The following is a 17,262-nucleotide window of genomic DNA, read 5'->3' on the forward strand; positions in this document are numbered from 1 at the left end:
CATGTTCATGTCTATAATTTTTAGCCCCTTACCCTGTATTTGTTATTATATTATAAATTTTCACTTGATATGTTTACTTTCACATTCATTTCTAGTGCAAGAGGTTATGCTTTTTTCCCTTTTCTTTCTTGAGATTAATCATTGATTCTTTTGTTCAGTGACAGAACATTGTAGATATATCAAATCATAGAAATAAAGAAGAAAAAAGTCATCAAAGACAACCATGTATGAACCAAAAAATATCCTCATTACTGGAGCAGCTGGGTTTATAGCCTCCCATGTCACTACCAGGCTAATTGATAGGTACCCTAGCTACAAGATTGTAGCTCTTGATAAATTAGACTATTGCTCCACTTTCAAGAATTTGTTGTCATGTTCTTCATCATCAAAATTCAAATTCATCAAAGGTGATATAGCCACTGCTGATATTGTGAATCACATTTTGATAGAAGAGGAAATAGACACCATTATGCATTTTGCTGCTCAAACACATGTGGACAATTCATTTGGAAACTCCATGGAATTCACCTACAACAATATCTATGGCACTCATGTGCTTCTTGAAGCCTGCAGGGTCACCAATTGTGTCAAAAGGTTCATTCATGTTAGCACAGATGAAGTCTATGGTGAAACCGACTTGGATGCTGATATTGGAAATCATGAGGCATCTCAGCTTCTGCCAACCAATCCTTATTCTGCAACAAAAGCAGGTGCAGAAATGTTGGTCATGGCTTATCACAGGTCTTATGATCTTCCAATTATAACTTCTAGAGGCAATAATGTTTATGGTCCCAACCAGTACCCAGAAAAGCTTGTTCCTAAATTCATTCTGCTTGCCATGAAGGGTGAGAAATTGCCAATCCATGGAGATGGATCCAATGTGAGGAGCTACCTCCACTGTGGGGATGTGGCAGAAGCCTTTGAGGTCATACTTCACAAAGGAGAGATTGGACAAGTTTACAACATCGGCACTAAGAAAGAAAGGAGTGTGTTAGATGTGGCAGAGGAAATATGCAAGCTCTTTAAATTGAATCCTAAAGATGTCATTGAGTTTGTTCAAGATAGGCCATTCAATGATAAGAGATATTTCCTAGATGATCAAAAGCTCAAAAAACTTGGTTGGCAGGAGAGAACTCCATGGGAGGAAGGACTTAAGATGACAATTGAATGGTACAAAAAGAATCCTGATTGGTGGGGTGATGTATCCACTGCTTTAAATCCACATCCACGTTTTTCGGCTATCAATCTCTCCGATGAAGCTCAATGGTCCTTTCAATATGGATACTCAAGGCTTGCAAGGTCATATACTGAAGTTGGTAGAAAAAAATCAAGATTGAAGTTTTTGATATATGGGAGGACAGGTTGGATAGGGGGGTTGTTGGGAAAGCTTTGTGATGAAGAGAGAATTGATTGGGAATATGGGAGAGGAAGATTGGAAGATAGGAAATCACTTATGGAGGATATAAGGAGGGTAATGCCAACCCATGTGTTGAGTGCAGCTGGTGTTACAGGAAGGCCTAATGTTGATTGGTGTGAATCACACAAGGCTGAAACTATAAGGACTAATGTAGTGGGGATTTTAACACTGGCTGATGTGTGCAGGGAATATAGCTTATATATGATGAATTTTGCAACTGGTTGCATATTTGAGTATGATAAAGAGCATCCTCTAGGATCAGGCATTGGGTTCAAGGAGGAGGACAAGCCAAATTTCATTGGTTCCTTCTATTCAAAGACCAAGGCTATGGTAATATCTATGAAACTTCTACTTTATCTTATCTATAGCAGTATCATTGATTAGAGGTGATAAAATGGGTTGGGCTAGCCAGACAAACCTAAACTTGCCCAATGGAATGTAGGGTTTTTTAACAATAGACATTTTTAGTCTGATCCGATCATGGCCTGATTTAAGTTTAATATGTAAAAACCCCGCCAAAAGCTTGAAAAACTAGGACTTTCACCGGGTTTAGGCTTTATTTTAGAATCCTAAATTGAATCTGGGTTTTTGGCCCATCCCACTATAGCCCATAACTTGCATTAGACCATGTAGCCTATTTTTCCACCTCAACCATTGATCTAATTAATTTTCTAAGTAAAAAATTGCTATATTTGACCATACTTTGACTTACTTTTTTTCTTTTTCACAAGAGTCTGCCAACAAACAAGAACATAACCAGAAATTATCTATTAAGAAAGGGAAAAGTTTAATTGTTGCACATCATGCATTTATATTTTCTTGCTATACATATTTAAGGATATGGCAAAATACATGCAGGTGGAGGATCTTCTAAAAAATTATGACAATGTCTGCACATTGAGAGTTAGAATGCCAATATCATCAGATCTTAGCAATCCAAGAAACTTCATCACAAAGATTTCTCGTTACAACAAGGTGGTAAACATACCTAATAGCATGACAGTGCTAGATGAACTCTTACCCATATCCATTGAAATGGCTAAGAGGAACTTGAAAGGGATATGGAACTTCACCAACCCAGGAGTCATTAGCCACAATCAGATATTAGAATTGTATAGGGATAACATAGACCCACAATTTAAATGGGAAAATTTTGATTTGAAAGAACAAGCAAAGGTAATAGTTGCTCCCAGGAGTAACAATGAAATGGATGCTTCCAAGCTCAAAAATGAGTTTCCAAATTTATTGTCCATCAAAGATTCCATTATCAAGTTTGTCTTTGAGCCTAACAAGAAAACTTGAAGATGTTACAGTTATTTCATTTTTCATATACCTTTGTATCTAAATTTTTATGTGGAAGGCTGATTGTAAGAATTCAAACATAGGTTTATGTGTTCATTGTTCTTTTTTTAATTTATATAGTTACTATATTCTATTATATCATACGTTTTGTAGTTTACAAGTTATGTTCAAAAAATTATTGGCATTTTGCAAAATTTTGGATGAGTTATGATTATCATCCCATTGGGGTTTGTTCAATCAGCATTCATTCAGACTTTTGATTAGTTAGGTGTATAAATATAATTGATTTTGCTTCACAGGTGGTTAGGAGTAAATAAACATGATTGTATATATAATTTATCAATGTAGCTAATATTAATCAGTCGTGAGACAAAGTTAACCACAGTGAAATATTTTAATAATCTCATAACACTATTAAGTATTTGTGAGATAAAGTTAAATAAGATAAAACATTTCAATAACATCATAATGCTATTAACCACACTGGTAATTGTATGCAATTACATTCATTTACTGTTAACTACTTATGAGGCAAAGCTAACTATATTTACGGCTCAAAACCCCACAATTGTAATACGGTTAAGCCTATCTTATTCTACTACCTATTTTATTTTATTTTATCCCCATTCTATTCAAAGAGGAGTTTTTGTTTTTCAAACTATACATTCTATCTCCTATCTTTTTTCAAATTACACATGTTTGTGAAAAAATTTTCAATATACACTATTTTCATGTTGTACTGGGAAGTGGGTTTGACCACCCTGACTTTCGTACGAACTTTTTTTTTTCTAAAATTAATTTGTATGTTTAAATTTTTATTTTAATTCAAATTATTAAAATAATACAAATATTATATTATATAAATATATTTTTAATTGATTTTAAAAAAATATTTTTATTAAAATAATTTTTTATAAGAAAATAATATTATTAAATATAATTACTTATCTTGTATTCTTTAATTTATATCAGATATTTTGTAGGTGAACATATTTTTAAAATATGAATTTTGTCTAATAATATATTTGTTTTAATAAAAAAATTAAAAATTTTAATATTATTATGTTACTAAATATAATTTGTTTGTTTATATCATTAGATTTTTTTAAAAATGATAATACTTTTTGTTTAATAATTTATTTATATAAGAACATTATACTATATTATAAATAAAATACTTAAACAATTATATTTGGGTAAGAAAAAACTTAAGATAAAGGCATGTTGGAACAATTGTTTCTGTTATGGACATGTTGTCGGAAAATTTCACATTTTTTTTTTATTTTTTCATTAATTTTTAATAAAAAATATATTTTAATAATATTAAAATTTTAAATTTTAATAAAAAAATATTAATTTAATAATATTAAAAGTTTTAATCTTTTTACTAAAGCAAATATATTATTAGACAAAATTCAGATTAAAAAAATGTTCACCTACAAAAATGTCTTATATAAATTAAATAATACAAGATAAGTAATTATATTTTATAATATTATTTTCTTATTAAAAAATTATTTTAATAAAAAAGTATTTTTAAAATCAATTAAAAAATATATTTATATAATATAATATTTGTATTATTTTAATAATTTAAATAAAAATAAAAATTTAAACATACAAATTAATTTAAAAAAAAGGCCCGTGGTCGGGGTTCCCAATGTAGCATGAAAATAATGTATATTGAGAAATTTTTTAAAAATATGTGTAGTTTGAGGAAAGATAGGAGAGAAAAGGTGTAATCTTTTTACTAAAGCAAATATATTTTAGACAAAATTCAAATTAAAAAAATGTTCACCTACGAAATGTGTTATATAAATTAAATAATACAAGATAAGTAATTATATTTAATATTATTATTTTTTATTAAAAAATTATTTTTAAAATCAATTAAAAATATATTTATATTATTTTAATAATTTAAAGTAAAATAAAAATTTAAACATACAAATTAATTTAAAAAAAGGACTCGTGGGTTCCCAATATAGCATAAAAATGGTGTATATTGAATTTTAAAAAAAAAAACATGTGTAGTTTGACAAAAGATAGGAAAGAGAAAGTGTAGTTTGAGAAAAAAAAAACCACTCTAACCATTTACCACAAAATAACATGATGTAAATATGCATTGTTTGCATCTATACACTAGGCATAATTTTCTAGAATGATGAGTATTTGCAACTGATAATTTCTACATTTGAAGGACTAATCATTTAAGAAAAAAGCAACTGATAATTTCTACATTTGAAGGACTAATTTCATTTAAGATAAAAGCAACAAATAAGGAGCCTTGTTTCAAGAAATTTCACACCGATGAAGTCCTGTTCATTTTCATTATTTGAGGCTCCACCTCCTTGCTGCTGCTACTACTACTACTAACCAATTTCAACCCCAATGTAGAGAAATATACTGGGAAGACCCCACACCCTTTGATACTCCGTTTATCCCGTCCAACCTTGACATCATAGTAATCAAATTCAAAGTTAAATGGCATGTCGCTACTGCTATGAACTTTACTCTCTCTGTAAACTTTGCAGACATCATGATACAAAAACAACACAAGATCTGAAATTAAATTTGCACAATGCACAGTAGACTTGTCGTTCCAACCCACATGTCTGCCACCTCAAAAGATAGAACACGAAACACAGCCATTCAAGACCGGTCCCTTAAGAATGAAGACAAGGAATAGTTATTGAACTCTCTGCTGCATGTAACCAACACTCATTGGTGACATGGTCTCCCGCGAGAATGAAATATCCACCGCCTGAATATACACGTTGTTTGTGCATGTAGGAGGGTATGCTGCTTTGCAGCATGTGTTGTAACACCAAACGTTGAGTGGTGTCTGTCTCCAGCAAAGTGCAGTTAAAGGCTCTCAACTGTTCAAGATATGGTGGAAGCTTCGGCAGAGACATGAGTTTCCTGCAATCATCTAGCCAAAGTGTTGTCAACATTGAAAGGTTTTGTATGTTTGCAGGCAAGCTCTCAACACTTGTTCCGCGAAGGTCTAACTCTCTTAAAGACACTAAGTAGCCAATGTTGTGAAGGAGTGCTTTTAAGAACAATAAATTTGATGCATTATGCTGATCATCTGATAATAACTTGTTGCCAACAGAGTCAAGGTTCTTACAACCACTTAAATAAAGAAATCTATGTTTCTTATTGCGCCAAATTGATGATGGCAATGCGTGTATAGCAGTGTGAGATAAGTTCAACTCCGTCATATATTTCCTATGATGTCATTGAGAATTCCTTGAGAGATGAACATCGATTGAGTTCCAGTAGATGAAGAGATTTTGAAGGAACATGGAGATGATGCAAGCTTTCTCAATAACCAAGATCTACTCTTTCAAGTTTTTCTGCCTTAGATAAGTTCGACATCTCAATCAGGTGTCTGGAGCCACAAAGGTCAATTTGCTTTAAATTCACAAGATTTTGTATCACATTGTTCAGAAAATGTTAAATTCATAATCATGTGCCACTTAGGACTCTCTAGTTTGAAAAATTATTGGGTGGTCTAGAACCATCATGGTCCCCACTAATCTTTATGTGACATGCAATTTCTTTAGGTAAATTGAAAATTGAGTTCGTGCTACATAGAAATTAGTGTGGACCATAGATATGTAATAATCCTAGATTACCTAATAACTTCTCCTATTGTACCTTTACAAATTGAAAAAAAAAATGTAAAATATCATTCATACCTGAACCCCATCCCAAAGTTTTTTAAGCTTGCTATTACACATGGAAATCTCTACAAAAGTTATATGGCAAAGACTCAAGACTAAATCCATCCCATGAGTCGAGACCGTTTGAAAGGTACACATTAAATCCGAAAGTGCAGCACCAATCATGGATTTTAAGAAATCTCATGTTAGACAACTTTGCCAAGGAATTAGAGCTCAAATATAGATCCCAAGTTAATTCGCTCAAATCTAAAGTTATGCCTTCAACAGCATCAGTTCCCTGACACAAAAATTAAAATAATAATGATCAGGTCTATCATACTAGATACATTCTAAAAAGATATAGATATTATCAAATAAAAGCAGTTGAATATCCAATTTACCATGTCATATTTCAATACATCTTGCACTTCCTCAAGTTTCCACAATCGACTTCGTCGTCCAAGGTCTTTGATAGATTATTGATGAACAATTTCCCAATCCATTTCCTGTATCAAGTTATGCATTTCTAACTTATTGGCACCTAAAATTGTTATGAGAGCTTTTGCCTGAAAGGACTTTTATGCCAGATGCTGCAAAGAAATTATAAGCTTCTAATATACTTGTTACCCAATCTCTATCCAATCCTTTGAAGAAACATGCAATGTCTTAAAAAATGTCCTTTTGAGAACAGTCTAAGCCATCATAACTTAATTTTAATACCTTATGAATTTTCATATTTGAAATCTTTTTTAGTTTTCTCAATTCACTTTCTCATGCTTCTTTACTTCTTGAACGAAAACTTACACCCAAAACTTTTAAAGCCAAAGGAATACCTTTGCAATAGGAAATTGCTCTTCTTGATTGATCTTCATATCCATCTTTAGGTTGTATTTCTCCAAAAACAGTCAAACAGAAAAACTGAAGAGAATGCTCAGAGCTCAAATCTTGGACCTGATATATTTCATCAATTGGGCTAAGTATTTGCTTGTTTCTAGTTGTAACAATGATCCTACTTCCTGGTTGACACTCTCTACCCCGATATACATATAATTAAGAAAAGGATATAAAAAATCTGAATTTTATTAAATCAATTTTTTTTCAGATCGCTTAAACAAATTCACGTGGGTAAAAGGTTCGCATTCACTTTACTGTTACCAAATAAAACTTATCAGAAACATTTTTGGCTCAGAACAAGACTATTCAAGTTTACAAAAGAATTAAAGTTAAGCAGCAGAATAAAATAAAGTTAAATAACATGTTCAGAACATCATGTCCCAATGTCACATTCTATCCGAACATTGTGTCTCAGTGTCCTCTAGCACGAGGTTCTTTAAAGTCTTCCACCCAACTATCTGCTCCCACGAACACAAAGTTCGAGATCATCACAAGATCAAAACACAAACAACACATAGAAAATGAATTATCACATTCCTAACTATAGAGAGAAATGAGACAACACATATATATACATATCATATAAATGAAATACAACTTACTTTAACACAACTCACGTCATTCCACCACTTATCATATAACATCACATCTCAACACTACACGTCTCACACATTTTCACATCATTCACGTATTTAAGGATCAAAACACAATATCACTCAATCAATCAATTCGATCAATACACAAGCGTTATGCAACAAATATACTAAAACTCATTCTTATATGCAATGTGGTATTATGTTAGTGAAAAACCTCATTGGATGCCTAGGAGTACATGACAAGACAGACCACACATTGGTAAATCAGGTTACTCTCACTAGGTAAAATCATAGGGATATCATTCAGGGTCACTCTATTTTACAAGAACGCTCCAACCATATGGGATCAGCATAGGCTTCAAGGAACATTCAAACCGAGTGTATTTATCCTCAAGGTCTACACTCCGAAGAGTCTGTCAGGGCCTCTCTCTCCTTATTCAGGTCCAACCCAAAAAATATTTTAGCACGTGGACTCTATTTATGAACTGTAAAAAACACACGACTCCTCAATTATTCTCAAAATAATTCTATCTCATCGTGCCTCAAAGTGATTAAGCTCGTCGGGTTCCCACAGTGGTAACCATCATAATACTCGTCACGCATTAACTCGTCCCTCTTAAAGGGTCTTACAGTCGTGTGATTGTATGATTAATAGCTCATAACTTAATGCACACAACATCTCAATACACATGTATCTCACAATTCATCGCATATTCAATTGGTCACTTACTCACAATTTCAATCACAATTTATCATGCTAATTTAGTAAATCTTGTCCAAAATACAAACAATTTATACAAAAAATGCTTCTCACAACATGGGGAGTAAAACCCCTCAAATAATTTCACATAATCATATCAAAATCAAGAAATCAAAATCATAGGCCAAAAACACGAAAACACTAAAAACACTCAATTTTATCAACTAATTCGCATCAAGACATCAACTGGTCCGTCAAACACAACAATGTCATAATTAAAATAAAAAAGGAAGAATTATAATTCAATAAATATCCCAAAATAAATCTCAATTTAATCCTCTAAGGATCCCTACACATGTTCATTTTAACCCCAATTGTGATAAACTCATCCCTTACCTCTAAGCGGACTCACGTATGTAGTCTGACAGTGATAGCGGCGTCTCTAACGGTTTCTTAATATTTGTCAAGTTTTTTCTCTGGTTGCTCTGCTAAGGTTTCCAAGCTTTTTCTGTGTTATGGTTGTAAAGTTTTTTTTTTTTTTTTCAAATGAATAAAAGGCCTTTGCATTTGATTTACGGGTTTGTACATTGTTTTTGTTTGTGTCGCGTGTGCTTACATATTATTCTATTTGGGATAAAGGTTCTATGTACCTGGCGTCGGTTTTCTTGAACAATATATATTTTGTGAGCAAGAAATTTTTGTTTTTTTGTTTTATACATATAAAGTTTTCAAAAACTCTTTACGTCGAATACAAAGCCACAGGGACTTATATTTTTATATAAGGTCATTGTGTGCGATTTGTGAATCTATATGTATGCCATCATCATGATGTTTTGTACGTGGCACAATTTATTTATATATATATATATATATATATATATATATATATATATATGTATGTATGTATGTATGTATGTATGTATGTATATTGTTTATATGAATTAGTAATAAGGCAATGGTCTTTTGTCTTATATGAATAATTTATTATTTTTTTGCCAACTGTTTTTCCTTTAAAGAAAAATCTTTTACCAAGATTTTTACTCTCTGGTAATCGATTACCAGAAGGCAGTAATCGATTACCAGTAGCCAACATTCTTTTCAAACTGATTTACAAAGTTGTAATCGATTATCATAACCATGTAATCGATTACCATAACCATGTAATCGATTACCAATGTTTTAAAATGTTAGATTTCAAATTTCAAGAGTCATAACTTGTGATAAAACTTTTTCAAATCATTTCAAACTTGTGTAATCGATTACCAGTGTTTCTAAACGTTGGTTTTCAAATTTAAACATGAAGAGTCACATCTGTTGATGTGTAATCGATTACACTACAATGGTAATCGATTACCAGTGACTTATTTTGAAAATTAAATTACCAAAAGTCACAATTCTTAAAGTGACTAGTTTCTGAAGATTTTTTTTCAAAAGTCACAACCTTTAAAGTGACTAGTTTTCAAATGAGTCACAACTTTTTAAAAGTGACTAGTTTTGAAGAAATTGCCAAGAGTCATAAACTTTTAACTTGAGTCATCAAATGACTATAAATATGTGACCATGGCACGAATTTTAAAGTGAAAAAATTTCAGATTTCTTTCATTCATTCAAAGCATTCTTCTAAGAGTTTTTGTTCAAAACTTTCTTTATTCAAGAAAAGTTCATTGGCCAAAAACTTGTGTTATTCTTCTTCTTCATTCCTTCTCTCTCTTGTCAAAAGATTCAAAGGACTAATCGCCTGAGAATTCTTTTGTTTCTTCCTTCTCCCTCTTGCCAAAAGATTAAAAGGACTAACCGCCTGAGAATTCTTTTGATTCTTCCTCTTCCCTTTAAACAAAAGATTTCAAATGACTAACTGTCTGAGATATATTTTGTTTCCCCTTACAAAGATTCAAGGGACTAACCGCCTAAGAATTTTTTGTCTTAACACATTGGAGGGTACATCCTTTGTGGTACAAGTAGAGGGTACATTTACTTGGGTTGTAATACTGAGAACAAGAGAGGGTACATCTCTTGTGGATCAATTCAAGTGGAGGATACATCCACTTGGTTGTTCAAAGAGAACAAGGGAGGGTACATCCCTTGTGGATCTTTGCTTGTAAATAATTTTACAAGGTTATTGGAAATCTCAAGAATCGGTGGTTGCTTGGGGACTGAACGTAGGCACGGGTTGTGGCCGAACCAGTATAAATCTTGTGTTTGTCTTCTTCTTCCCTACACTCTTTATCTTTTCGCTGTGTACTTTTATTTCCGCTTTACTTTTGTCTAAGCTATTATTTTTGTTCTTTACTTTCTCATAACTTAGTAGTAAAGCCTAATTGAATCTAGTAACATTAAGAAGGATAAATTTTTAATTAGTCAAGACACGTTCATAATTAATTCAACCCCCCTTCTTAATTATTCCGAGGCCACTTGATCCAACATGTTAGTATGGAATTATTTATGCGAATTGTGCTCGGCCCAAAGGAAGACACAATTTGGCCAAATAATAACATACTTGCGATGATAAATATGTGACAATTATAAAGTTTTTTTTTTCATGAGAATAATAGTCGGTCCAAAGAAAGGCTATTATTTGACAGAACTAATTGTCAATATTTGATCATTATGTTGAGAGTACCAATTACAAATTAATTTCTCTGTCCAAAGAATAGAATTAATGTTGTGCTGGATATCTTGTGATAGATCTGTTATGGGAAATATTTGCATGTCTTGTTATATATACTTTATATGACTTGCTTGATTATTTGTGAACATGTTATTAGTTTTTGTTCTCTCTTTAGTTAATATTGTCAGTGCTGCAAATGTTACTGCCCAAGTGAATTCTATCCCAATGCTGAATGAGACAAATTTTAAGGTCTGGAAGGAAGTCGTAAAAATTGTTCTTGGCTATATGGATTTGGACTAGGCACTGAGGACGGAACGACTCATTTCCACTCCGGAAACCTATAATGAGGCAAAAATTGAGAAGTGGGATCGGTCCAACCGAATGTGCCTTATGATCATGAAGCGCTCTATTCCAGAGGCGTTTCGGGGCTCTATTTTTTAGGGTCAAAGTGCAAAGAAATTTCTTGAGGAAATTGAGCAATACTTTTCCAAAAATGAAAAGCAGAGATGAGTAACCTTTTGACTAAACTCATCTCCATGAAGTATAAAGGCAAAGGGAACATAAGGGAGTACATTATAGAGATGTCCAATCTCGCATCGAACTCAAGTCACTTAAGTTAGAGCTTGGTGAAGACCTGCTCGTGCACTTGGTTTTGATCTTGCTTTCTACACACTTTGGGAAATTCAAAGTGAGCTATAACACTCAGAAGGACAAATGGTCCCTCAATGAGCTTATATCTCATTGTGTGGAAGAAGAGGAGAGGCTGCAGAGAGATAGGACTGAAAGTGCTCACTTGACTTCGACCTCTCAGAATAAGAAAAGGAAGAAAACTAAGGGTGCTGCGAAAGGGACTTCTCAGCAAAAGAAACAAAAGAAGGATGAGGAATTTACCTATTACTTATGCAAGAAGTCGTGACACATGAAGAAAGAGTGTCCCAAGTATGCTGCATGGCGTGTGAAGAAAGGTAAATTTCTTACTCTAGTTTGTTCTAAAATTAATTTGGCTTTTGTACCTAAAGATACTTGGTGGGTAGATTCTGGTGCTGCTACTCACATAAGTGTAGAAGCAAAGACTTTGACTTTGATGTTTTGATGACGCCATATGATCATGTGCTTCTCAAGTTTAATTCAAGAAAAAAATCCAAGAAATTCAAGATACATCATCAAGAAGATCTCTAGAGATTTAGGAAGTGAATTCCAAGTTGAAACGGCAAGAGGTTTGGCCAAAGAATATGAGTTAAAATGTTTTCTCAAGAAATTTACTCTCTGGTAATCGATTACCAGTGACCAAAATGATTTGAAACTATTTATAACAGTCATTAGAAATTTGAATTCAAATTTTAGAATGTGTAATCGATTACACTTGGTTGGGAGTCGATTACCAGCAGTTATTGAACATTTTGATTCAAATTTTAAAGCCTGTAATCGATTACACAAATCTTGTAATCGATTACCAGAGGAGAATTTCAAAAAACAATTTCCAAGAGTCACATCTGTTCAAATGATTTTTTAATGGCCATCAAGGGTCTATTTATATGTGACTTGGAACACGAATTTGCTCAGAGTTTTTCAGAACAAAAAAGGTCTTATCCTCTCAAAAGAAAAATTATCTTATCCTCTAAAAAAATTCCTTGGCCAATACACTTGCAATTCAATAAGGAATTATTTTGAGTGCTTCATTGTTCAATCTATCTCTTTCAAGAGAGATTTCTTCTTCTCTTCATCTTATTTCTGAAAAGGGATTAAGAGACTGATGGTCTCTTATTGTAAAGCAATCTGAATACAAAGGAAGGGTTGTCCTTGTGTGGTTCAGAACTTGTAAAGGGCTTTTGCAAGATAGTGGAACTCTTAAGCGGGTTGCTTGGGGACTGGGCGTAGGCACAAGGGTATGGCCGAACCAGTATAAATTTGAGTTTGCATTTTCTCTTCCCTTAAACTCCTTTATTTATTATTGCTTATTGCTTCTTTTCAGTAAGTTTAATTTGCATAATTATTTAGGAATTCATTTTGAAAGGAGTCTTGGGTTTTGGGTTAAAATCAAAATAGAATTTTTATTTAAGAAAAAGTTTGTGATATCTTAATTCAACCCCCCCTTCTTAAGATATCTGAGGCCACTTGTCTAACAATAAGTATGACTATGCAGGGTTGCCTATGGAGTCGACCGCCAAATGATGATGAAAGGTTCATCTTTGTGGGTGATGGCAAGAAGGATGCAGTGGAAGCTATTGGAACTTTTAGATTACAGTTAAAAACTGGATTTTATTTGGATTTATTTGAGACTTTTGTTGTACCGTCATTTAGATGGAATTTGATTTCTATTTCTAGTTTGGACAAATTTGGATTTTCTTGTTCATTTGGAAATAATAAAGTTAGTCTCTACCAAAATTTAAATATGGTTGGTTCTGGTTCCTTAATTGACAATTTTTACATGCTTGATATTGTTAGTTCCTATAATGAAATATTGCAAATAAGTTCACGTGGTACAAAACAAAAGTTGAATGAGAATTCAGCCACCTTATGGCATAAGCGTTTAGGCCATATCTCTAAACAGAGAATTTAGAGACTTGTGTTGGATGAAATTCTTGACCCTTTGAATTTATCGGACTTTGAGGTATGTGTTGAATGCATAAAGGGAAAACGAACAAACATAAGGAAATTAGGTGCCGAAAGAGCTAAAGACATCTTAAAACTAGTGCATACAAACATTTGTGATCCTTTTCCTACAACTTCTTGGAATGGACAACAATATTTCATTACGTTCATAGATGACTACTCTAGATATGTTACCTATATTTGATACATGAGAAGTCCCAATCCCTAGACGTTTTTAAGACTTTCAAGGTTGAGGTTGAACTTCAACATGGAAAAAAATTAAGGCCATCAAATCTAACCGTGGTGGTGAGTACTATGACAAATATGATGGATCAGGAGAACAACGTGCAGGACCTTTTGCACTTTTCCTCAAAGAGTGTGAAATTGTTCCGCAATACACTATGTCGGGCAAACCTAACATGAATGATGTAGCAGAACGAAGAAACCGAACTCTTAAGGATATAGTGAGAAGTATGATTAGTCATTCTTCTTTGTCAAAGTCACTTTGGGGAGAAGCCTTAAGACCGCAGTTTACATCCTTAATAGGGTACCAAGTAAAGCAGTTAACAAAACCCCTTATGAACTTTGGACTGGTAAAAGGCCAAGCATTAAACATTTGCACATTTGGGGTTGTCTGGCTGAGGCACGGCCTTATAGGCCACATGAAAGAAAGCTGGACTCAAGAACAATTAGCTGCTATTTTGTTGGCTATGCTGAACGCTCTCGGGGCTATAAATTTTACAATCCCACCTTAAAATCCTTTTTCAAGACGGGAAATGCGATATTTCTTGAGGAAGTTGAGTCTGGGAAGGAAGAGAGCATAAGGAATGTCGTCTTTGAGGAAGAACTTGTTATTTATAGTGATCAAGTCCTCGTACCTATTACTGTTCAAGACACAACTTCAGTAATAGTAGACAATGTTCAAACTATTAACATTTTTCCAGAACAAGACAACAATGAGGTTTTCCCTCAAATACCTTTAGAGCAACCTCAACAACCTCAAGAAGTGTCATTAAGGAGATCCATTAGAGAGAGGAGAAGTGCAATCTCAAATGATTATATTATATTTCTCCAAGAACATGAGGATGACGTTGGTTTAATAAAGGATGATCCAATCAACTTCTGTCAAGCTATACGCAATTCTAACTCTCAAAAAATGAATTGACGCCATGAAGGATGAGATGAAGTCTATGAAAGACAATGAAGTTTGGGATCTAGTCGAATTGCCTGAAGGTATGAAACCTATTGGTTGAAAATGGATATTTAAAGCCAAGAAGGATTCAAAGGGTAATATCGAGAGATATAAGGCTCGTCTAGTTGCTAAAGGCTTTACTCAGAAGGAAAGCATTGACTATAAAGAAACCTTTTCTCCAGTATCTTCAAAGGATTCTTTTATAACTATAATGATGCTGGTAGCTCATTTTGACTTAAAGCTACATCAGATGGATGTCAAGACCACGTTTCTAAATGGTGACATTGAAGAAACGGTTTATATAGTGCAACCAGAAAACTTTGTGTTAGGTGACTCAAAGTCCATGGTATGCAAACTAAAGAAATCCATCTATGGTCTCAAATAAGCTTCCCGTTAATGATATTACAAGTTCCATCAAGTCATTACCTCATACGGTTTCAAGGCAAATGTAGTTGATGATTGTGTATATCATAAGTTTAATGAGAGTAAATGTTGGATCAAGTGGCCTCAGAATAATTAAGAAAGGGGGTTGAATTAATTATTCCTAAACCTTTACTAATTAAAAATTTACTCTTCTTAGGCTTTTACTATGTTTTAAGAAAATAAAGAATAGAAAAGAAACTTAACCAAAAGTAAAAGCGAAAATTAAAATGCACAGCGGAAATTAAAAGAGTAGGGAAGAAGAAGACAAACACACAAGAGTTTTATACTGGTTCGGCAACAACCCGTGCCTACATCCAGTCCCCAAGCGACCTGCGGTCCTTGAGATTTCTTTTCAACCTTGTAAAAATCCTTTTACAAGCAAAGATCCACAAGGGATGTACCCTCCCTTGTTCTCTTTGAACAACCTAGTGGATGTACCCTCCACTAGAACTAATCCACAAGAGATGTACCTTCTCTTGTTCTAAGTCAACAACCCAAGTAGATGTACCCTCTACTTGTACCACAAAGGATGTACCCTCCAATGTGTTAAGACAAAGTTCTCAGGCGATTAGTCCTTTGAAACTTTGTGAAGGGGAAACAAAAGAATTCTCAGGCGGTTAGTCCTTTGAAATCTTTTGTTTATGGGAAAGGGAAGAATCAAAAGAATTCTCAGACTGTGTCATTTTGAATTCTTTGACAAGGGAGAAGGGAGACACAAAAGAATTCAGGCGGTTAGTCCTTCGTTCTTTTGGAAAAGGGAGAAGAGAGACACAAAATGAATTCAAGCGGTTAGTCCTGGGCGAATTCTTTTTGGCAAAGGGAGAAGAGAATGAAAAAAGATGAATAGCACAAGTTTTTTATCAAAGAACTTTTCTTGAAAGAAAAAGTTTTGAGCAAAAACTTTTAGAAAGATGAAGAGAAATGAAACTAGAAAGTTCTGTTGAAAGAAATGAAAAAAGATGTTGAAAGATAGATTGAAAGATAGAATGATTGATATGAATGTAATTGTTGTTCTTATGTTTCATGCCAAGGTCACATATTTATAGTTTCTTGATGACTCAAGTCAAAACTTGTAACTCTTGGCAATTCCTTTAAAAACTAATCACTTTAAAAGATATGGCTTTTGAAAGAATCTTTAGAAACAAGTCACTTGAAGAAATATGACTTTTGGAAATGAATTTTTCAAAATCAGTCACTGGTAGTCGATTACCATAAAGGTGTAATCGATTACACATTAACAAATGTGACTCTTCATTTTGAATTTTGAAAATCTTAACGTTTTAAAACAACTGGTAATTGATTACTATAATCTGGTAATCAATTACCAGAGAGTAAAACTCTTTGGTAATGATTTTGTGAAAACTTCTTGTGCTACTCAATGTTTTGAAAAACTTTTTAATACTTATCTTGATTAAGTCTTCTCTTGATTCTTGAATCTTATAGTCTTGGATCTTGATCTTTATGATTCTTGAATCTTGATTCTTGAAATCAAATTTTGATCCTTGAAGCGTTCTTGACTCAGTCTTGAACTCAATCTTGAATGTCATCATATTTGTTATCATGAAGTGATCTTAACTTTTGAGCTTTTTGTCATCATTTTTGTTATCATCAAAACTCCTTGAATCAATCTTGATTCATCATGAAACTTGCTTGTACAGTAAATACATATTCTTGGTATTATATGTCGATGATATACTAATTGCTAGCAGAGATATAGACTTCTTGCAGGAGACCAAGAGATTTCTAACGAAAAATTCCGAAATGAAAGATCTTGGGGAAGTTTCTTTTGTGTTAGGTATTAAGATACTACGAGATCGCTCTCAAGGTATCCTAAGGTTGTCACAAGAGACCTATAACAATAAAGTACTTG

General features: G+C 33.1%; 1 protein-coding gene across 1 annotated transcript; it reads left to right on the forward strand.

The window, feature by feature from the left end:
- The first annotated feature begins 208 nt into the window (after nucleotides 1-208).
- On the forward strand, nucleotides 209-2,719 carry LOC114392258 (trifunctional UDP-glucose 4,6-dehydratase/UDP-4-keto-6-deoxy-D-glucose 3,5-epimerase/UDP-4-keto-L-rhamnose-reductase RHM1-like). Its single transcript, XM_028353309.1, has 2 exons — nucleotides 209-1,747; nucleotides 2,276-2,719. The coding sequence occupies exons 1-2, from the start codon at nucleotides 224-226 to the stop codon at nucleotides 2,717-2,719; spliced, it is 1,968 nt and encodes a 655-aa protein (XP_028209110.1). The 5' UTR covers nucleotides 209-223.
- Nucleotides 2,720-17,262: the final 14,543 nt, after the last annotated feature.

The sequence above is a fragment of the Glycine soja genome, chromosome 17 (assembly GCF_004193775.1).
Source record: "Glycine soja cultivar W05 chromosome 17, ASM419377v2, whole genome shotgun sequence".
Taxonomy (NCBI): domain Eukaryota; kingdom Viridiplantae; phylum Streptophyta; class Magnoliopsida; order Fabales; family Fabaceae; genus Glycine; species Glycine soja.